The sequence below is a fragment of the Typopeltis vanoorti genome, chromosome 10, assembly GCF_054136105.1.
Source record: "Typopeltis vanoorti isolate ZY-2024b chromosome 10, IOZ_Tvanoo_1.0, whole genome shotgun sequence".
NCBI lineage: Eukaryota > Metazoa > Arthropoda > Arachnida > Uropygi > Thelyphonidae > Typopeltis > Typopeltis vanoorti.
The window spans coordinates 98,172,014-98,196,198 of record NC_143558.1 but is presented as its reverse complement, the minus strand read 5'-3'; the positions used below and the strand labels follow the sequence as shown (position 1 = coordinate 98,196,198).

The 24,185-nt window shown below is 35.7% G+C and overlaps 1 protein-coding gene across 2 annotated transcripts in view; it reads right to left on the bottom strand.

The window, feature by feature from the left end:
- LOC150102621 (legumain-like) overlaps positions 1-7,846 on the bottom strand; it is a 205,102-nt gene extending 197,256 nt beyond the window's left edge. The window contains exons 1-2 of one of the 2 annotated variants that reach the window (XM_090399527.1): positions 7,692-7,846; positions 7,236-7,438 (exon numbers count right to left, since the gene is read on the bottom strand). In XM_090399527.1, the coding sequence (XP_090255653.1) occupies positions 7,236-7,415 (180 nt within the window). In that variant the 5' untranslated portion in view covers positions 7,416-7,438; positions 7,692-7,846. Of the gene's footprint in view, positions 1-7,235; positions 7,439-7,579; positions 7,668-7,691 lie in introns of those variants that run through there. The other variant, XM_090399528.1, reaches the window with a different exon arrangement.
- Positions 7,847-24,185: the final 16,339 nt, after the last annotated feature.

Here is a 24,185-nt window from a genome sequence, read left to right as displayed (position 1 = left end):
AGATTAGTGCATTGGATTGGAGACTGGCTATCTGATAGGTATCAACAAGTTGTGTATGGGGGTACGATATCCAGGAAAAGGAAAGTCACTAGTGGAGTGCCTCAGGGGTGTGTTTCAGGGCCATTACTATTTAACTTGTATATTAATGATATTGGCAAAGATTTGGATGGAGATATTCAGTTGTTTGCAGATGATGCAAAGTTGGGACGAACCATAAAGAGTAGTGAAGATGTTGTGGCCTTGCAAGAAGACTTGAATAAATTGAGCGATTGGGCACTGAAATTGGGATGCGAGTTCAATGTTGCAAAATGTAAGGTTTTAAAATTTGGAAAACAAAGATGGGATGCAGAATTTATGCTTGGTGAGAATATATTGTTGGAGGTAGAGGAAATAAAAGATCTGGGGGTGATAGTGGATAAGGATCTAAAATTTAGGGGACACATCGCCAAAATTGTGAAGACAACACAAAGACTTCTGGGAATGATGCAGAGGACACTGACGTGAAGAAGTAGGAAGATTCTTGTTCCATTGTATAAGGCTTTGATTAGGCCACACATGGACTATTGTGCCCAGATTTGGTCACCGGGTTTTCAGAAGGATGAAGAGATGTTGGAAAGGGTCCAAAGGCGACTGACTAAGGTAGTTTCTAACCTCTGAAATATTGAGTATGAGGCAAGATTGAGAAGATGTAATTTGCAGAGTCTGGTGGAGAGAAGGAAGAGGGGAGATATGATAGAGACCTACAAGTTGGTAAGGGTTTGTTATAAGATCAATGGTGGAGAAGTTCCACAGAGAATAGTGGGAGATCAGGGGAGAACCAGAGGTCATCCCTGGAAATTGTATAAAGAGGGTGTGAGTAGGGGAGTGAGAGGCAGGTTTTTTTTGTGCAGGATTGTGAATGATTGGAATGCCTTGCCTGAGAGTGTGGTGTCTGCATGGAGTTTGAGTGTGTTTAAGACACGGTATGATGAGATGTGTGTGTGATAAAAGGACCTCCCAGATGAGTCTTTGACTCCATGAGGTCTTGGGAAATAATAATAATAATAATAATAATAATAATAATAAATATATTGTAATAATACCTATGATTTATATGTCAATTTTATGTGTAAATTAAAAAAAAAAGTCTGTCTTCTTTCCTATTACAATATATAACTTGCTATTATTGAAGTGGTAGTGCCAAGCAAAGAAATTATTAAACAAGTTTTTTGCCTACCTTAATTGGAAGAAAAATATTTTATTTGAAGAAAAAAAAAATGCAACAATTGCACTATACCTCATACTGATTTCATTTTTACTGATTTGTTTTATAGTCCACAAACACACACTAAAATCTTTTCCTGTTTTAGTATGAAGGTATCAAATTATAGAAATAGTTTATATTACTTATGTAGCTATTAAGTACAGAAGAAACCAGTAAGAACTTACACTCAGATGTGGGCAAATGAAAGTAATTTCTGAGAGTGTCAGCAAAGATTGGTTAAGGGAAAAGTGGTTGTTGAAGGAAATGCATACATTATAATGTTTTGGGTTTTGCAAAAGCATTTGACAGGTTGCCTTATGATAAGCATATATTTAAGCTGCAATGTATAGGTTTAGATATTAAGTTGGTAAGGTGAATTTGCAATTGGCTGTTTGACAGATATTAAATGGAAGCTGCTGCTAGTGGGGTTCCACAAGACTATATATTAAGACCATTACTCTTCAACCTTTATGTTAATGATATTGTCACGAGACGTTAGCGAGTTATTAGACTGTTTGCAAATGATGGAAACTAGAAAAGGTTCTTAAGTGTAGTGTTGATGTAGGGGCTCTTCAGAAAGATATGAAGGAGATGGGCAGATGAAGGCAGAAGAAAGGAAATACCAGTATAAAATCACCAAATGTGAGGTTGTGAATGTTGGGATCTGCAGGTGGGAGACTGACTGCATATTCTATATGTGGAAGTATACTGGAGGAGGATGGGATCTAGGAATAATGGTGGATCAAAATTTTAAATTTAAGGGGAACAGTGCAAAAGACAACTCATAGGATTCCTGCAGTATCAAGAACATTAATCAGTAGGAATAAAATATTTGTGGTTCTATTGTATAAGGCCCTGATCAGACCACATCTAGAATAAGGTGATCAAATCTGGTCACCAGGATTTGGAAAGGATAAAGAAACTTAGAAGAGGGTGCAGAAGTAGTTGATGAAAAGGATTTCAGACCTGTGAAAGCTATGAAGATAGATTAAAGGCATGTAATCTGTGCAGTTCAGCAGACAGAAGATGTGATATTATTATTATTATCCAGACCTCCATGGAGTCAAAATACTCATCGTAGGAGGTCGTTTTCAGGAAACACGAAGTTTATCATACCACTCCTTGAACCCATTAACCATTCCCACTCCAACCACTCTCTCAGGCAACGCATTCCAAGGTTCAACCACCCTCCACGTAAAGAAAACACTCCTCACCTTCTTGTGCACAGCCTCCTTTTGTCACTTCCAGGGATGGTCCCTTGTCATCGCTCCTTCCCGCCATTCCACCAAGTGAAAGAACTCTCTAATGTCTACCCTGTAACTGCCTCTTAACAGTTTAAAAGTCTCGATCATATTACCTCTCCTTCTTCTATCCAGGCAACTCTGCAGTCCACATTCCCTCAATCGATCCTCAAAACTCATATTGTACAGTCCTGAAACCATCTTTGTTATCCACCTTTGTACCCGTTCCACAGTCAATTTATCCCCTTCAAATCCTGGGGACAAATCTGAGAACAATAGTCTAAGTGTGGTCTGATCAGAATCTTATACAACGGAATGATAACTCTTATCTCTGCAGGTCAGCATCCTTCTCAGTATTACAGCAATCCTCTGAGTTACCCTCACCACCTTTGCAATAAGCTCCCTGAATTTCAGTTTTCTATCAATCATCACCCCACGATCTCTCATCTTCCCTACCTCCTCCAGTACAGCTCCTTGAATTGAGTATGCATCCCCCCCCACCCCATCGATGGATCCCAAACCTCAAGACTTTACATTCTGCTGCACTGAACCGACAACCCCATTCATTTGCCCATCTGTCTAGTTTATACAAATCCTCTTGCAGGGCTGCCACATCTGTACTATTACTGATAACCTTTCCCAGCTTCACATTATCTACAAACAACTGAATGTCCCCTTTCAATCCATTGACAATATCATTGATATAAAGGTTGAACAATACAGGTCCCAGTACTGATCCCAACCCCACTTGTAACCTTCTGCTTCCTTGATATTGCCTCACCATACACAACTCTGATACCTTTCAGTCAGCCAATCCTGAATCCATTTGACTAACCCAACATTTAAACCCATGTGCTACAACTTAAACATCAGCTAATCATGTGGCACCCTGTCAAACGCCTTTGCAAAATCCAAAAAAAAGGCAATATATGCCTTTCCCTCATCAACTGCTCTTGTCACTTTATTATAAAAGGCAATCATATTACTAAAGCAAGAGTGTCCCTTAACAAATCCATGTCGATTCTCACAGATAACATTACCCTCATCTGCCCAACACTGTATATAGTTCCTCACTAATTTCTCCAAGGCCTTAACAACTACTGATGACACACAAACAGGCCTATAATTAGACACTTCCAGTCTACTACTGACCTTATGCAGCGGCACTATCTTACCTTCCTTCCATTCCCTGGGTACCTTTCCCACAGCCAGACTTTCATTGAAAAGCCAGGTCAACGGAGCTGTCAGTTGTTTAGCACATTCTCTCAAAACCTGTGGTGAAATACCATCCAGTCCAACAGCTTTACTGGTATCCAGAGTACTCAGTATTTGGAACACACTCACCTCTAAGCCCTGAACCTACCCTATCCCTCTAGTATTAAAACCTCCTCCAGAATGAAATACTCCAATAAAGTGCTCATTGAACAATTCCACTACGTCCTCTGCATCAGTCACTCTATTCCCATTTTTATCCTGCAATGTCATTCTTCCACAATTGTTTCGCCGCCTACTGGCCACATAGCTAAAAAATACCCTAGGATTTTCTTTGGATCTTAGTGCCAATCTCTTCTCATATTCCAGTTTTGCCTTCCTCACCATTCTGGTCACTCTCCTGGCCTACGTCTTATATTCTTCGTGTATCTGTCCTCCATCCCTCTCTTATATCTCTTCCATAATCTCTTTTTCAAAATATCACAAATGATATCATATATCATTTGTGATATGACAGAACACTTAAGATATCAGAGGTATTTAAGATGGGTGCATAAGATTTCAATATGATGGATATGCTGCAGGCAGAGTAGATTATTATTATTATTATAATATAAGTATGTGGAGTCTGTGGACATCTGTAATAACTGCACAATCCATATATATATATATATATATATATATATATATATATAGCTTATTCTGCTTTTACCGTGAGTTGCCTTGGTCTTGCACTACTTTGAGGATCAGCTAGACTCGCAATACGTGCAGGAGCAAACTTGACTTGTTTGTCTGTTTGCTTACTTGGGAAATGGAGTAAAACCAGGTTTAAAATAGCTTGGTATCTTTAACGTTTATTATACCCAAGGTAAAATACTTTCTACATTTATATCTCCTCCTGAGATTTTTATTTAAGGTTAAAACAGCTTATGGTAACTTGTTTTGGTAAAATACTTATAAGCTCTGTATTACTAAAATCTTGGTATTTCTAACCTGGCTCCCACTGATGAGACCTCAATAAAGGTCGAAACCGGTCTGGGTAGTGGCCCCTTGCCTTTAATACAAAGCATCATACATCTCCTCTAGGAGATGTGCTTTGCATTAAGGGTAAATATTAAGATTAGTGATTAGTGCTTATTCTACTTTTACCATGAGTTGCCTTGGTCTTGCACTACTTTGAGGGTCAGCTAGACTCGCAATATGTGCAGGTACAAACTTGACTTGTCTGTTTGCTTACTTGGGAAATGGAGTAAAACCAGGTTTAAAATAGCTTGGTATCTTTAACATATTACACACACACACACACACACACACACACACACATTATATAACATTTATATCTTCTTCTTCCCTTCAGGTATTAGGCATAGTGGCCTGTTACGGAGCTATCATCCAGAGTACGGTTTTCTAGAGTACCGTACTCTGGACGGGTACGGCTTAGAAGGGCCGTACCCATCCAGAGGATAAGGTGGCTAGTCCTATGGCTGTAGATGCGCGTGTTCATGGGGCTGGTTTGCCTGCTTGCGGGAAGAAAACCCCCAGAAAAACTGGGGAGAAAAACCCTGCAGTCCACGTCCAAGACCGGCTAACTTGTCTATGGCTGAGATAGATCCTTAAGCTCCTCACGTCAATGACGGGAATCGAGCCTAGGACACCCCTATCCCAGGCATATGGTTGCGAGGCGCATAGTCACTAGGCTAACTGCACGGCCTTGTATTTATATATTCAAATATATTTATATTTTTTTTTTACAGCTGCTGCACTGACTCATGAAGTTTCCAAGACTGGAATGAAAATAAATAATTTACTGACTAAATTATTTACATGCTGAAATTTTGCTAGTTCACACTAACATTATCTGTTAACTGTGCTGGAAAAATGGATGAATTGGACTTGTGGTCCTTTTATCCATTTGTCAGATTTGCAATGAAATGTCTGGATTAAGGAATACTGTTGGCTATTGACCACCAGTGAGTTTTTCTGGAGATGTTTATTCAGTGTACTGGTAGTTGGTGGACTGTAATGGGCTAGGAATATTATTGAGCCTTTGGTTCACTCATTTTGGGCTTCTGGCAGTGGGTTTTCAAAAAACTAAACTTTTCAGTATGGTTTTGGGACATTTGTATTTTGTAGGATCATGCTCACTGTCCCTTGGCAAATTAGTGGGTTACAGTGGATAGCAGTATCTGCAAAGAATTTTGCAACCCTTTTTTTTTTTTTTGTACAGGGAAGTTTTGATTTGAGGAATATTGGCTTCACTATGAAGCTGTATGTTTCATATGAAACATGGTGTGCTAAATGCTATTTGTAAACACTTGTTTTGGATTGTCTGTGGTTCGCTAGCATTTGAATCCTCTGTGTGACTCCATGCAGGTGAGTCATACATCAGGACTGGCCTGATCAGCATCTTGTATAGCAAGAGTTTAAGTTCCGTGCTTAGCTGGCTATGACAATTCAGTACTGGTATAACTGTCCCATTATCCTATTTGCTTTTGAGCAGATATAATCGATCTTGTATCCCTAGGTTATTTGGCTACTAGCCGCCATGGAATGGGGGGCACCAAACATGACAACTTTGCCCTATGTGGGATACTTTTCTTCTTGTGAATAGCACTGCAGTGTTTTTGTCTACATTAACATCAATTTGTCATTTGTTCAATTACTGTTCTAGTAATAAGACTGTGTTTTGCACTTTTTTAGTTGCCAATCTAGGTTGCAAGGAACAAACCATTATTGCAGTATCATCTGCGTGTAAGGCCATTGTGGTGGCAACTGTGCATAGGATGCTAGCCACACAGATAGCAAAAAGTGTAGGTGATAGTAGGAAGCTCTGGGGGAATGCCTAAGTGAAGTATTCAGACAATCTAATTTCCTGCAGCTTTGCTCAGAGTTTGCAATCGCTGAGGCACAATTTGATAAGTTTGACCAGTGGAAATTGGCCTGCAGGAGTTTGAAAAGAAGCCAATTGTGCCATATTTTGTTGAATGCTTTTGCAATGTCCAGGAAGATTGCCCTTGTGTGCTGCTTCCAATTGAACCCTATGCTGATGTGTTTCCACAACTCTGAGAACTTGTTCTGTGGCATGGTTCTCACAGAATCCAAATTACTTATCTGAAATGAGATTTAATTTGTTAATGACTTTCTGCAGTGTTATTAGTATTACCTTCTCAGCTATTTTTCCTAGGCAGGTCAGAAGGCTGATTGGCCCTGTTCTGATAATGCTAGGCATTATCAAAGGAACATCAAGGATACATACTGAAGACAGACCTAACTATGGATCTTTTTGTAGTGAATTTTGATTAAAAGCCTTTGATAATGCTAACTTGCATTGGCAAAATACTGGTATGTAAATAATTTAGTTAGTGAATGATTTTTCATTCCAGTTTCACACTGTGTTGTTCTAGACATTTCAAATGAATAATGTGCATTGTATAATATTAAGTGCATAATGGTATAAACTTCTCTACTTCAATGAGAAAAGGAAAGCTAACATAACAATAACAGTCTAAAGTACATAAGCCATGCTATCACAAACATACCTGATGCCTATAGTTAAACCACGAATCTGAGCCGGCTACAATCAAGGCCCATAACTTCCCATTTGGTGCAACGTCAGATGTTAATTTCTGAAGAAAATGCTCATCAAAGGAACTGCAACTCAATATTACAATAGAAAAAACTGCCCAAACGCTCAGCAATTTTACAGGTGATCCCATCATTGCCGTAGAAACAAATGCTAAACCTAGTTAAAAAGAAATACTGTATCAATGACAGTTAAACGTGCAGTAACTTGAAGATAAATACACACACACAAACGTGTATATATATATATATAATGCTGGTTGCTAGAATGCCATCAATATATATGGACATATAGCTTTACTTCAATATGTTATCTGTTTCGCAGATTAAGGAACAGAAGACCGATTCTCAACATTAACATAATAAGAAATGTCTTGCACAATTATTTGCAACCCCCCCCCCACCACACTCACCTTTTCACATGTTCTCGTGACCACTTCATCAACGCACATGGCTCGCACGCAGATAATGCAACAATACCTATCATATGACATCTGACTGCTGCGTCACAAGTTACCAGTTATTTGGAAATAGTCTCGTGAAATGAAGTACAAGGACATATATATGTTTGCATTTATAATTTATGTTTAATGTTATACTGAATATCTTATATCTGTATTTCCTTCTAGTGATTGATTGAAAAATCCCTGTTAATTTTTTCTTACAAATTTACCAAACTAATCCACGTTACTTATTTAATACAGTGACAAAATAATGGCATTATTTAATCTGTAAAATGTGAATTATTGTACTATATATATACATATATATGCCTGGTAATTTCCAAGTTCGGTTTGTTTGTTTTTTTATTAGCAAGCGTTACATAACCTAAATTTGAGCGCTCTCTTGAGCTTTCGCCGTGCCGTTGAACTGCCTCAATCACTGCATTCCAGTGAATGTTTGCCTATGGTATAGCTTCTAGTGACGTAGCCTTGACAGGGCCTTTTGGTAGGTGCTTTTCGTGGGATATGAACGACTCTTTTCAGGGGTAGGGTAGGCCTGTCACTGAGTGGAACCACCGCTGAGTAATGGGTTAAATGATCCTTTGGGTTACTCATTCAAGTTAGAGTGATCTGGGGATCACCTAGTTTTTGGAGCAGACACTTTGCTTATATAGTGCTAACTGTTAAGTATTCATTAATGTATAAATACGTAAGGTTTTGGTTACAGTTAAAAATATATTTCAAATTTCGCTGTCAATAACATATTTTTTTAAGATACAACCAAGCGTACTGATGTATTAGTTTATTTTATTAAAATTGGATTAGATGTCGAATTCCAAAAACAGCGTTTCTTAAACAAATACAAAGGCTTAAATAACAATTCATTGTAATGCTTCCTGTACTGTTGTGTTGCAGAGTTTACCTGTCAATCAAAGTTATTCTTTTGAATAACATGCGCTTTAGTATTATTAGCTCTCAGAACGTAAATTACCACTAATGTGAGCAGTTTTCGCTGGTAGTTATTCGGTTTCAGTTATGGCATGATTGTGTGTTTTATTCTTCTGAACTTTTTTATTTTATTTTGTTTATTCGTGTATGCAGATTTCTCTCTAAATTATACAATTTCATTATTCTTCAGTTTTTATGCCTTATTAATTTAGGGAGCAACCAAGTCCTTTGTCCCAAAGTGGTATGCATTCCAGTGCTGACTAGCGCTCGCAGCAGGGTGACCACCCACTAGTACTTTCGTACTAGATCTAGTACTTTTTATAAATGTTTAGTGTTTAGGACGTTCACCAACAGATCTAGTACTTCCTTCCTTCCGAATAATAACAATAGCATGAGTTAGAAATGTGAGTGTAATATTTTTCTCTTCTCCTACCTCCTCATATGTCACATTCAATGACACAAGCATGATTTCTCTTTTTTCCTCCCCCTCTCACTGTTCGCTAACTTCTCCCCCCCCCCTATCCCATACTCACGCAATCCGACTGGCACTAGCCAATGAAAATATATTCTTCGCTATTCAAACACTATTCGCGCGTTATAAGATCATTGCAACAATGAAAACCGGTGGAAAAATTAAATATTTTAATATGAGTAATAACCATCTTTTAGTGATGCACAGCGTAATTTGGATTCCATTGAAAAGATAAATCCAACCGACGATGGTCAGTTTTTAGACACAGAAATGTATACCTAGGGGCATTATGAAGAGCTTGATAGAGGATGGCAATTATTGAAGACCGTAGAAGCATTGAAAAAAGGTCATGAATTCGTAGTGTTTTTGAAATAAAAAATGCTGTAGGAGAACAAATGTTTCCTAATTTAACGACATTAGTTAAAGCTATACTGTGCCTCCTCATTCATCAGCAGCAACTGAAAGAATATTTTCAGCAGTGATAATAAATAAGGATAAAATAAGAAATCAACTACAAACTCCCTTGATGAATGGACTCCTTTTGACAAAAGAAAAATTGGAACATTCATATCAGCTACAGATTTTACTATTTCTGAAGAGTTAACTTAGCACAACCTGCTTTAAAATAATGAATAAATACTTTCAAGGTTTTTCTTGTGAGTGGGAACCCCTGTATATATATAAATAGCATATTAAATAACTGAAAATTTAATGTTATTTTGAACATAAAATGAGACTAAAAATTACATGGTAAATTAATATACATGTTAAGTGTTTATTACCACTGGGACTTCTGTTATGATGATTGACAACTGCATAGATGACTACAGTGAGATGAGTTTGACTTTTTTTCTTTTCATATTTGTCGTACATGTGTTAGTTTAGCGGTTTTACATTGAGTTCATTTATGATATAAGATTTATGATATATCTATGATATTTATGAGTTCATATAAGGTAGTAATATCGTAAAATATCCTAAATAGAGTGAAACGAAAGCAAAAAAAAAAAAATTAGTACTTTTTTCAAATTCAGATTTAGTGCCTTTTTTTTCCCCTGCATAAGTTGGCACAAAATGATTTTGCTGGGTGGTCACCCTAGCTCGCATTGAAATGAGTGCCTCAACCTTGACTCCAGCGCAGCTACGTCCATTAACGAGTGTGATCTGCAAATTAAAGAAAGAGGTAAGTGATATAAAAAGTTCTGCTGAATACACATCTGCCAAAAAAGACGATATACACGCTATACACGATAGTTGGGCTAACAGAGGAAATCCAAGAACTTAAATCTAAATCCCCGAGGCCATTGATGTTTGTGATTGTCTGTGAAAATACTAGTGGTTGATGGTTGGCGGTAGATGGCGTTGGTGTAGATATGAAGGTTGTTGCGGTTGGTGCGATGGTGGAAACTTGTGAAGTAGATGCCCTCCCTCAATGAGTCTTTGGACTCTCTGGAGGTGTTATATAATAATAATAATAATAATAAATTTACAGTTACGGCGTGAACTTAATTAATCAACTGTTGCTGATCTCAGTCAACAAGCCATAAACAGACATTTGGAAATAGTAGATGTCCCTCAAGAGCTGCAAGAAAGCGTGTATGAGATAATATAAAAGATTTCACAAACAGTTCAAGTGGATTTTAATGTAAAGGACATCGAAGCAGCGCATGGACGCCATAATGCACAACCAAACAAACCAAAGCATTGAAAAATTCAGGTCTAAAGAGACAAGGTATTTATGGCTAGAAGAACATAAAGTATACAATAAGTACTAGAAGTATGTGGTATTTTAAAGATTGCAAAATATACTTGAATAAACATTTGATTGCGAACATGAAGCATCTACTGCATGCAGCAAAAAAATATAAACAGGATAAACACCTCTGGATCAAGGATGGTAACCTCTTCATGAGAAAAGATGACAGTTCGCATATATGGAGGAGAAAAAGTGTAGAGAAGATTTCCAAAAACTTTAAAAATAACAAAAGAATCTCTGATTACGATGGATAATGAGAACATGGATATTGGTATAGCTGTTTTGATGATTGTATAATTTGCAATGATTAAGGAAGATTTTTACGTTTCAATAATAAAATCACTCTAAAAGTATTGCATTTAAACTTAGATGTATAAGAGATAAAATGGAACATCTAGAACTAATATTAAATGACCTAGATTATAATATAGATAGTTTCATACTAACAGAAATATGGATAAAGAAACCAGAAGCTGGCTTATGCTATTTAGAAAGTTTTAAAAAATACTATCACTATAGGGATTATAAGAGATTTAGAGGATTAATGGTCTTTACTCGAAGATGTTTAACTATTATGAACATTCCTATCCTACCCTGTGCCCTCTTCTCTATTGAGAGGGGGATGTAGCTAATTACTGAGGAGATGATTATGAAGCAAGGTGGTTTCCTGTTGCCTTCCTTGCCGTAAGTATTTATGACTGTAGCCATGTGTGTGCGTGTGTTCACGATTTGCCTGTTTTGAGGGATGAAAAAACCCGAGTTACCAGGAGAAAAAAACGCTCCAGCTCCGTATGAGATCGGTTAACTCACCTTTAGTCGAAAGAGACCAGATAAAGGTTCCTCACGTCATGGAAAGGAATCGAACCCAGATCTTTCCGACCAAAGGGGTTCGTCTATACTGACTGAGCTACGGAGGCTCATTAAACATATTAGCACTACGATAATGGAAACATCCGAGAATGTTAGTGTAATAATTGATGCTATGTTATAAAAAGGTATATGTAATAATTGCAGTTTTCTGTAATTATTACATAATGACTATTTATAGATCTCACTCTTTTACACCTTACGACTTCGCAAGAACTGGACAGCATTCTGCATGACATTAATTATGATATTCTTATCATAACTGGTGACATAAATATCGATTTGCTAAGAGACAGCCATTATTCTCTTGGTCACATGGATTTATTAGCCACGTATGGCTTTGAGCAACACGTAAATGTCCCGACGAGGGATTTCAATGGCTGTGCTTCATGTTTGGATCATTTGTTTGCAAGAACACAAAGTCCGACAAAATCAAGACAGCAGTTATTTATTCGTATGGGGGTCCCCCCCCCGTTCCTCGACCGCCCCTTAGGACTAATTGAGCCCTCCTAATGACGGATTAAGTAAGTACTGTATCCTATGACTGTAGCATGTATGTTCACGGGGCCAGTTTGCCTGCTTGCGGGATGAAAAACCCCAGATAAAATGGGGGGGGGGGAATCCTGCTGTCCACCCCCAAGACCGGCAAACTTGGCTATGGATGAGAAAGATCCTAAAGCTCCTCACGTCGTCGGTCTTGAGCGTGGACAGCAGGATTTTTCCCCCAGTTTATCTGGGGTTTTTAAAAAAATATTCTAAAATTTTTTTTCACCGTGTTTAAGCAACAGGGTGAGATGACGTGGAGGGAGCGGAAATGGCTATGCGCGTGCATGAAATCACAATGCTGAAGCGAGGACCTGGATGCTCCCACAACCGAGCAAGCCGAGGTAGCTTGACTAGAGTCGGCCTTCGATACACAACGCAAAGCTCAAATATTGCCGCGCAAGCTTAAAACGTCTTCTGTCTACAAAAATAAAAGCCTAAATGAAATGCTTATAAATGCATACATTTATTAACAAATAAATATTACTTCTTTCTCAAGTAATGAGCTTGCACAGCAAGCATGGAGAATTCGCCACTGGTGTTGTCATGCACGGAGAGGCTGCGAGAGCCGATGTAGAAGAAGCAGACAAATTTGTAAAAGCCTTTAATGAGTACGTGGATAATGAGGGATTTGTATCTCAACAGGTTTTTAATTGAGATGAAACAGGTCTTTTGGGGGAAAAATGCTCAAAAGGACCTATATCACAAAAGAAGAAAAGACGGCACTGGGATATAAACCTATGAAAGACAGAATTACTTTGCTGCTTTGTGGTAATGCTAGTGGAGAGTGTAAGATAAAGCCTTTGCTCGTTTACCATTCTGAAAATCCACGCGTTTTTAAAAAGAACAATGTCATAAAGAACAAATTCGGTGTTATGTGGAGGGCCAACACGAAAACGTGGGTTACCAGAGAGTTTTTCACTGAGTGGATTTATCAAGAATTTGATCCCACTGTAAAAGCTTATCTTACTGAAAAAAATCTACCATTAAAAGCTCTTCTAGTGATGGACAATGTTCCTGCTCATCCCCCAAATTTAGAGGAGGATTTAGTTGGTGAATTCAGTTTCATCAAGAAAAAGTTTTCGCTGCCCAATACCACTTCTATCATACAACCATGGACCAGCAAGTGATTTCAGACTTCAAAAAACTGTATATTAAGGCTATGTTTCAAAAGTGCTTTGAAATAACCAATATCACAGAACTGACTCTTAAAGAATTTTGGAAAGAGCATTACAATATTCTTCATTGCTTAAGGATCATCGATAAGGCATGGAAAGAAGTTTCTATTAAAACAATGATTTCTGCTTGGAAAAAACTCTGGCCAGATTGTATTTCAGTCAGTGAAGTAGTAAGCTGTGAAGAAGAGTCTGTTGTAAATGAAATTGTGTCTTTGGGTAAAGCAATGGGTTTGGAGGTGAGTGATGAGGATGTAGAGGAGTTAATAGATGATCATAAAACCGAACTCAGCACAGAAGAACTTCAACATCTTCACGATCAACAACAAAAAGAAGTGGAAAAAGAAATTTTTATGGAAGAGGACGCCAAAGGATGTATTTCCAATGCCGACCTTCAAAAATTGTTCTTTGTTTGGGTTAGAACACAAGCTATTGTGGAAAAATAGCACCCTAAGAAGACAGTAGTGACCAGGAATATCAACTTATTCGATGACAACGTGATACGTTATTTTAAAAATATCAAAGAAAATCGTCAGTGCCAAACAACATTAGATAGATTCTCTGCAGAAAAAGAGAACGTGAATCATCATTCTCAACTCCAGCTGCTATGAAACAGAATGAAGACGCTTAATAACGGGAGCATTATTTTCGTCTTTGTGATTTTTATATTAAAAAAATATTCTTCGCCTTTGTGCGTGTGGCTTGGGAAAATTAAGTTACAACCAACTTTTAATGACGATGTTATGGACCAGTTCATAAAGAAGAACTGTAGGGTAGAATTTGTATTGAAGTAGCTAAATTGAAAAAGATAGAATATCATTTGTAAAATAAATGTTGTATTTGTATGATTAAATGTACATAAATTTCTAAATACAGGTAACCCTCGTATAACGCGGTACTTATACAACGCGGTCTAAAATTGTAGTAACCCTTTATCTTTTCATATGTTTTTCACCGCGCGACTTAAAAATCAAATTTTATCTTCGTTAAATTTGTGTCTGCCTGTATCCCGCATGTAATTATAAGTAGCGAATTTATATTAGGGGAAATACCCTTTAACACGCATGTACCTCAATTGTTTACCGTATAAAACGTTTATTGTTGAAAATTGTCCTCGTTTCTGCCAGGAAATTGCATTAAAAATCATAAGTGTGTTCATCTCATGCTGAGCACTTTATTTTCTGGTGAGTTACATACAATATGTAATGCTTGCTTTTTTGTGTAAAAAATAATTTTTATAGTAATGGCCACAAACTGCAACGAAAGGGAAAAACCAACATTGAAAACAAAATTAATTTCTCTGGAAGAAAAATATTCAAATCTTGGATCGGTTGAATAATGGAGAAAACCAGGAGTTTTTGCATGGACTTTGAATTTAAATGAATCAACATTTAGAACAATCAAACAAAATGAACATAAACTCCGAGAAAGTGTTTATTGCTGGGTCAACGATAAGTGCAAAGCGCGTTGCTCGTGTACGCGATATTCTAATGGGAAAATGGAGAAATCTCTAATGATTTCGATAGAAGATTGCACCTCAAAAGAAAATTCCTATGGATGGAAATCTTATTAAACAAAAACTCTCAAAATTTATAAACATTTATAGTGCAGACCAGGTGTTCAATGTGGATGAATCCGGGTTATATTGGGAAAAAAAGTGCAAAAAACGCACCTATATTTCGAAAAATGAAAGATCAGCTCCTGGATTCAAAGTTTCAAAGATAAAATTACTCTGTTTTGTAGTAATGCATCAGGTGATTACATGACAAAACCAGCGTTTAATAACCAATCCTCAAATCCTCGTGCTATGAAAGATTAAAATAAGCACTATTTTATTTTGCCTAAAACATTTATGCATTATGTGCAATGAAGTTTATGTACAATTTGTAATTTTTACATACTATGTATTTGTTTTATAGTTGATATGTTTTCTTAACTTACATGAATTACTTGAATTAAATTAAAATATATTTTTTGTTGGATATGTCATTGTTGTTTATATAATTTTAAAAAAAAGAAACGATTTCGGAACATAACCCTACTTTTTCTATGTGATCTGAGACTCGGATAACGCGATTTATATAACGCGGCATTTCTGACGAACCTAACATCCGTGTTATACACTTTGTGATCTGGCATTTAAGTAATTTTTGAACCAGTTTAGGGCAGTACCTCGCATTCCTATGACTTCTAATTTTTTTATTGAAATTTCATGTGATACAGAGTCAAAAGCTTTGTGTATATCTAGAAATACTGCTAATGTTAGTTTATGTTCGTCAAGGGAGGTATAAACTGTGTTTGTGAAGTTCAGTAAAGCATGTTCTGTGCTAAGCCTTTGCCTGAACCCAAATTGATTCTTTGAAAAGAAGTTGTTTTTGTCCAAAAATTTCACAAGTCTAATTTTTACCAATTTCTCTAATATTTTCGAAAAGACCGGTAGAAGGGAGATCGGTCTGTAATTTTTCAAGTTATTTTTGTTTCCCTTTTTTGTAAATAGGTACAACTACGGCTTTCTTAAAATCTGGCATTCTTTCACAATGTTTGTGCTAATACCATCGTATCCTGAAGTTTTGGTTGTTTTTAGGTTAGCTATAACATTTCTGATTTCGTTTTCACAAGTGAGGAAAAGATATATGGAGTTATCAAGTCTCTTGAGAATGCAATTCCGAGAGGTTTAACATTTTTCAGAATGCTTTCACTGACTGTGGCAAAATGGTTATTGAATTCTTCAGCTAATCCTCTATCTCCATTTTTTCTATTCCTATCGATATCTTTACGTATGGGGAGGTTTTGTTTGTGTGTATCTTTACCGATTAATTTATTCACAAACTTCCATTGTTTTCTGGGGTTTCCTTAACATTTTAGGAATTTGTTAGGAATTCATTTCTGTATGACTCGTTTTTACTTTCTTTTAATTTATGATGTATCAGATTCCTATAGTACTTGAAACTGTGTTCATAATATTGATTGTGCGGGTATTTTTTAAACTTTTTATACACTTTATTTCTAATTTTTATGTAATGTCTGATTTACTGTGTAATCCAGGGCTTTGTTTCTTTCATTTTGTTTATTATTTTAACTTTAATCGAGTTTTGTATTTTATTGTTCGATATTGCATAATAAATTTATGATACGAGGAATCAATATTTGTTTCCCTCATTATATCTTCCCAGGAGACAGTGCTTAAGTTACGTTACAATATTCTGGAGTCAATTGTTGTGTAGGAAATGTTTTCAGTTATACTATCTTTGTGCTGTACTTGCAAATGCACTTTAATACCGATTGGAAAGTGATCCGCGAGAGGTTGGCGCAGAACTGCTGCTTGGATTTTGTTTCCACTTAATGCTCTCCGGAATACATGATCTAGACACGTTCTACCATCATTGAATTCTCTCGTCGCCAGATCCGTCAAACGTGCACCGCTTTCGTGTTTCATGATAATTTCTTTTTTCATCTCAATTGTCGACTACAACTTTTCTTTTAGGTTTTGTTCTTTCCACATTCTCGGATGCCATGGGCAATAAAATGAAATGCCAAAAACAGTTAAAAATTCTCTACACAAACGTATCGCGCAATGACTAGGCTGTGTAAAGTAAGGGACAACGCACAGCGGACTGAGACAGACACACACTGCGCAGGCACGGGGAAATGAGTGAGGGAAATTAGTGGGGGAGAAGCAGGCCCAATGGCGTGCCAAAACTGTCTAATGCTATATGACTCTGAGTTCCTGGACTATAGTTCGAACTTCGAACTGCGAATCAAATTTCTTGCGTTCTCAAGCGTTTGAACTCTGGAACGTTCGAAGTACGAGGCACCACCAACGATATCCTTTTTCTGAGAAAACTCAAAGATAAGATGTATAAAAAGAACAAAACTATCCTCACAATGAATACTATGAGAACAGATTCAAATATTATAGAAACCAAGTAATCATTAAATTGAAAGAAGGTAAAAACGAGTATTACCATAATGAATTTTTGATATGTGAAGGTAGTGCCAAAAAACAATGGAAATTCGTCAATAAGATAGTAATGATGACAACAATTATATAGCAAAAAATAACTAATGATAGATATTTAATTAAACCTACTAGTTTTGCTACATGTGCTAGTGACTTCTTCTGGGTTAGGAAGAACAAACATATAAACAATAAGCCGTAAACATGAAACGTTTACTAAAAGCCAAATACTGTATATAGGAACCGTTAAAAAAAAAAAAGCATTAACACGTGAAAGAAAACATCTTTTCTGGCAGAAATGATGTTTTCTGCCAACTATGTGCACACCTGCTGAACAATCACTGACCGTACCAGTTTCCATGCTCCACGTGTTTCTGTTTTTTCATTTTTGTGTAACGGTTCGTATGTATTCAGCTTTTAGTTATGTAATGTTTCACGTTTACTGTATATTTGTTTGTTCTTCCTAACCCAGAAGAAGTCGCTAGCATATTGGCGAAACTAGTAGGCTTAATTAAATTAAATTAATTACATCTGTTACGATCTCCGATAATATTACGATATTACGATTTATATTAAACTAAAGTTTTACTCTAACGCGGTAGTTGGTTCCATAATGTTCAGCCCCGCAAGTTAGCCGAGTGGCTGTGCGCTTCGCACCCATATGCCTGGGAAAGGAGTGTTCTGGGCTCGATTCCCGTCGCTGAAGTTGAGGAGCTTAGGATCTTTTTCAGACACAGTCAACCGGTCTTGGGAGTGCACTTCAGGGTTTTTCTCCCCAGTTTATCTGGGGTTTTTCATCCCGCATGCAGGCAAACCGACCTTGAGAACTCAATGCCTCTACAGACATAGGACACACCAGGAGGCATAGGACTAACCACCTTATCCTTGTGTAGGGTTGCGGTTAAATGAATAGAAAACTCTCGACACCGCAAGTAACAGAGGGAAGAAGAGGTAGAATGTTCAACCCCACCCATTACAATTTAATTACCAGCTTCTCATGTGGAAATTTATCAAACGCCTTTGCAAAATCTAAATTTACCACAGCATATGCAACACCCTTATCCAACGCTTTTGTCACTTTATTATAAAAAGTAAGCAGATTACTAAAGCACGATCTTCCTTTAGTAAATTCCATGCTGGCTGCCAAAGAGTATTTTTCTGTTTTCAACTCAATGCTGAATCTTGGTCCTAACTAACTTCTCTAATACCTTAACCACAATTCCAGACATACAGACTGGTCTATAATTCAAAACCCTACTCTTATCACCTGCCTTAAGAATTGGAACAATTTTACCCACTTTCCACTCCTTTGGATCTTCACCCAGTGAAAGACTCATGTTGAAAAAATATGTAAAAGCTGTGGAACCTTCACCTTTTGCAAGCCGGTCTAACATTTATATTTTTGTTTCTAAAGAAATTGTTTTTCGTTTTGGCTTCTTTCCAGTTGTTTTATCCGTCATTTCTGTCAAGATAGAAATATTTTCAATTAATTAAATAAATCATGTTATAAAAATTTATTTAATTAATTGAAAATATTTCTATCTTGACAGAAATGACGGATAAAACAACTGGAAAGAATAAATAAATCATGTTATAAAAATTTATCAGTATACTAAATTCCTGTTACAAAATATATAGCAGAATCTTAAATAACAAACTAATGAAATATCCCGAAAACTTTATTCTAGAGGTACAGAATGGATTTAGAAAAGGACGATCATGTATAGACCCAGCCTTTTGCCTAAAATTAATAGTAGAGAAAAGAAGAGAATATAATTTGGAAACACATATTGCATTTATTGACTTTGAAAAAGCATTTGACAAAGTTAAAAGAAACATATTATTTAACATATTAAAAGAAAGACAAATACCAAATAATATCCTAAAAGCTATCACAAGTATATATGAAAATAATCAAATACAAATAAGATTAAATCACGAGCTATCATATACAAGAGAGATAAACCAAGGGGTCCGACAGGGATGTCCCCTCTCAGCAACTCTTTTTAATATCCACTTAAATGAAATAATAATAAAATGGAGTAAAAATTTACATCAAGGAATTAAACTTTCACCTACAGTTAACTTAAACACTCTCCTCTTTGCAGACGACCAAATAATAATTACAAATTCTGAAGATAACTTACAGAAAGCTATTTTAAATCTAAATGAGATATCCAAAGATTATGGTATGATAATATCAACAGAAAAATCAAAAACTATGGCCTTTAAAGGACAAGATCCAGCAAGAACTAAAATAGTAATAAATAACAAGATCTTAGAACGGGTGAATTCATTTAACTACCTAGGATGTATGATCAGATATGAAAATGAAAAAGATATAAACGTAAAAATTGCAAAATATTTTAAAATAACAGGTGTAATTAACTCCAAACCTAGTTCAAAAACAAACCAGGCTAAAAGTATACAATACATTAGCCTTGCCGGTCTTAATGTATGGAAGCGAAATCTCCAGATTTCGCAAAAAGACAAACAAAGATTTGATCACAAAAGAAACGAAGATATTATGAAAGAATTAAGCCAAGAACCAGTAATAGAAAAAATTAAAAAATATAAACATAAATGTATGGAACACGTTCAAAGAATGAAAACAGAAAGATTACTAAAACAAGCCTTAAAGTACAAGCCATTAGGAAAAAGAAAACCAGGACGTCCTCTTAAACGATTCAACGATGACTTCTAAGGCCAGAACAGGCCATGCTAGGCCTAAATCCTTGATACGTATGATGATGATGATGATGATATTATAAAAATTGTAACTTACCTTAATATAAAAAAAATTCAAGTTTATTTATTTTTATTTTATTTTATTTTATTTTTATTTTTTTGTTTAACTATAACAGCACTAGAAATCAATTAACACAACTCGGAAAACTTGTAAATTTCTTATAAATTTTCATTTTTGAATTTAGATGAACATCATATGAAAATGTGTAATATGAACACAATATGAAAATAATAAATTAAAAATAATCACGTTTGTTCAGCCTCGGTAGCTCAGACTGTATAGACGAAGCCCTTTGGTTGGAAAGCCCTTTGGTTCGATTCCCTTCAGTGACATGAGGAACCGTTATCTGGTGTCTTTCGAGAAAGGTGAGTTAACCGGTCTTATCCGGAGGAAGGGTTTTTTTTCCACCGGAAACTCGGGTTTTTCGTTCCCCAAACCGGCTGCGTGAACACACGCTTTTACAGACTTGGGACATTTCCAGGAAAGGAGTAACGAACATATTCCGTATGATTCCAGTTCTGAATGCCTACATGGTAAAACGTGTAGGTCTACGCGTGAGTTAGGATTAGGAACTTGTGTTATAAAAATAATAAACTTAAATTTGAAAAAAAAATTACATACATACTTAACAGAAGTACTTTATTTTTGCCAACCGTATAAAAAAGATATTAAAAACAGGACTGGGTGTGTTTGATGACTATGTTCAACTGGTGTGTTTCCAACAGAATTTAAGTGGTAACAATACATAATTTTTTTCCATCTTTTTTATGTATAGTGGTAACAATACATAAAAAAGATGGAAAAATAATCTTAAAAACTGCAGGCCAATCTCCCTAATCTCGGTTTTGTCCAAAATATTAGAGAAGTCAGTAAAAAATAGATTAGTAACTTTTTTTTTTTTTTAGAAAAAAAAATGCAGTTGAAATGTCAGTGGAATGCTCCGATCCATCATACGTTGGGCGAAAAGGGAAAATGACAAATTTAGAATTATGGCTGTTTCTTTTAAAAGAGCAATAAAAAATGTTACAAGCCAAGAAATTGTATAATAAATGTTTCCTTACTATTAGTCACTTCTGTACAGTAGAGTAAACTTGTGACTGTCTCATAGTTGAGTTTAGCACTAATAATCTAAATTCAATTTCCGGAAAAACAGCCGATTTTGGCTTGTCATTTTTTTCATGTAGTTGCGATATGTAGAACTATAAATGCAAAGAATATGGCTGCAACGTTTAAACTGTTGAGAGTTATTTACTGAATATTTAAAAGATTTTTTAAATGCTAAAACTAGAGGAAGGGACAAGAATTAGGAGCATTCATGGAAGTTGCGCAAGATTGTGCTGAATAAAAATGAGACCTTTTTTTTTTTTTTTTAAATTCATCTTCTACCTAAGACGGGAGATGAATTCTATCGCCTGATGCGACACCACCACAATCCATGTTGAAGGCCAAAAGTGGCTTTCAAAAAGTTCCATCTTTGGTCTCGAGAGCTGATTTATTGTAGAATAATAGTTTGTTTCATCAACTTCTTGAATTGCCATTAAAGATTATTAAGAACGAGGAAACAAAGAAGAAATTATACTCTTGTTCAATAAATTCTTTCTAAACAGAATTGATTCATCATTGTCAGACGGGGAGAAGTTTCGATATTCGTAAGAAAAAGCAGGTAGGCAATATAGAAAATAAATTAAAAAAAAAAAAACCGTCTCACTGGACACGTACGGAAGCGTACAGCCAATCCATATCAAGACAACCTTTTCGCTAGATTGTTTTCGTTCAAAGGGCATTGAATGGAAAGCAAGACCTTATATTTCATGCTATTTGACAATCATACGAGGCGTCTGCTATATCAATAACTACTTATAGACTTTCTTCTTCTTCTTCAAGTGTCATCTCCTAGAAGGAGGATGGCAACCATGTCACGGAACCTTTTTCTTTCTTTTGCTGCTCTGGAACATTTTTGGTAATTCAAGCCAGTCCAGTCCTTAATGTCTTCGAACCACATTCTCCTGGGTCTACCTCTCCCTCTTTTTCCATCCAATTTCCCTTCTAATATTAATTTCTGAATGCCTTCTTGTCTGGTTAGATGTCCAAAATGTTTAAGTTTTCGCTCTTTAATTATTTTCATTAATGTTCTTTTCATTTTTGCTTTCTTTTAAAACATCTTCGTTTTTCATTTTCTCTGTCCATGGTATTTTTAGCATTCTTCTGATGGTCCACATTTCGAAAGCTTCTAATTTTTTCTTTGCTTCTTTATTTAGAGTCCAAGTTTCACTGTTGTAGAGAAGGCTTGACCAGATATAGCATTTTATTAATCTTTTTCTTGTGTCTGTATTAATGTCTATGGATGTTAGAACAGTTTTCATATCAGTAAAGACTTTTTTTGCTATATCTATTCTTCTTTTTATTTCTTTAAGGGAATTTCCTCTGTCTGTAAACATTTGTCCCAAATATATAAAAGACTGAACCTGTTCAATTTTCTTTTTGTTAACAGTTATGTTCAGTTTCTTATTTATTGGTTCTTTTGATATAATCATGCACCTTGTTTTCTTTAGGTTAATAATTAGTCCCATGTCTAAGCCTCTGTTGTAAATTTCTGTGATTAAGTTTTGAAGATCATCTTCAGATTCAGCTATAAGAACTGTGTCATCTGCATACCTGAAGTTGTTGAAGTTCCTACCTCCGACTTTTACACCCTTCAGTTCTGAAATATTTTTAAAAACTTGCTCATTATATATATTGTTCAATAAGGGTGATAAGACACATCCTTGCCTTACTCCTTTTTTGATTTCAAAGTTCCCAGAATATGTATTTTTATATCTTATTGAGGCCATTTGATTCCAGTATATATTTATAATTATACGTAGATCATTTCCTTTTAACCCGTTATTCTGTAGGATATGTATTAATTTCTTGTGATCTATTGAATCAAATGCTTTGGTGTAATCAATAAAACAAAGATATATGCTTTTCTGGTTGTCAAGGCTTCTTTCACATAATGTTTTCAAATTGAAGAATCCTTCTCTTGTACCTTTGTCTTTTTGAAAACCTGATTGAGTGTCTTCTATTTCTACTGAAAAGCCTTTTATTCTTTCTAGGATTATTCTCAGTAGTAATTTTGTAACATGGCTTGTTAAACTTATTTGTCTATATTGTGTACATTCAAAAGTTCTTGGAATTTTGGGAATAGTGACAAAGATGGATTTCCTTAGATCACCAGGGATGTATCCTGAATCATAGATGTAATTAAAAATAACCTTTAGGTCATTAAGTGTGTTTTCATTTACTTTCTTTAACAATTCAATAGGGATCTGATCAGGGCCTGTTTTCATTTGGCTTAGAGTATTCTATTTCTTCATGTGTAATTGGTTCACCATCTATATTTTGTATATCTGGTGCATCTGTGCGATCAGAGTCAAACAGTTCTTTTCCAAATTCTTTCCATCTTTTTATGATATCTTGTGTCTCTAGTAGCATTTTTCCATTTTGATCTTTTATACAAGGATTATGGTTGAAAATTTTCTTTTTATTTGTCAGGGCTTGGATTGACTTATGCATTTCTCTATTATTGTGTTTCTTGTCCAACTTCTCTATTTCTTTACATTTTTCATTTAGCCACTTGTCTTTAGCCTTCCTGCATTCATTTTTTATAATTTTACTGAGTATTCAATACTGTTGTGTACTTTTCTTTTTTCGTCTTTCATTCATAAGTTCTAGTATTGATTCAGTCATCCAGGGTTTTTTCTTATTGTATTTAATTTTTGGGATAACCTCGTTAGCTGTCTTATATATTGCACTTCTAAAATTTGACCACCTGTTTTCAATTTCCTCTGTGTTACAAAGTATATTGTCTTCTGTTTTATATCCTACATGATCTAATTTCTTCCTAATTTCTGAGTCAAACACCATTATGTTGTCAGGTATATTCAGAGCTGTGAAGTCAAGTCTTTCAGTATGATTGTTTTCAGAAATGTTTTTTAGTTTAATTTTTAAAGTGGA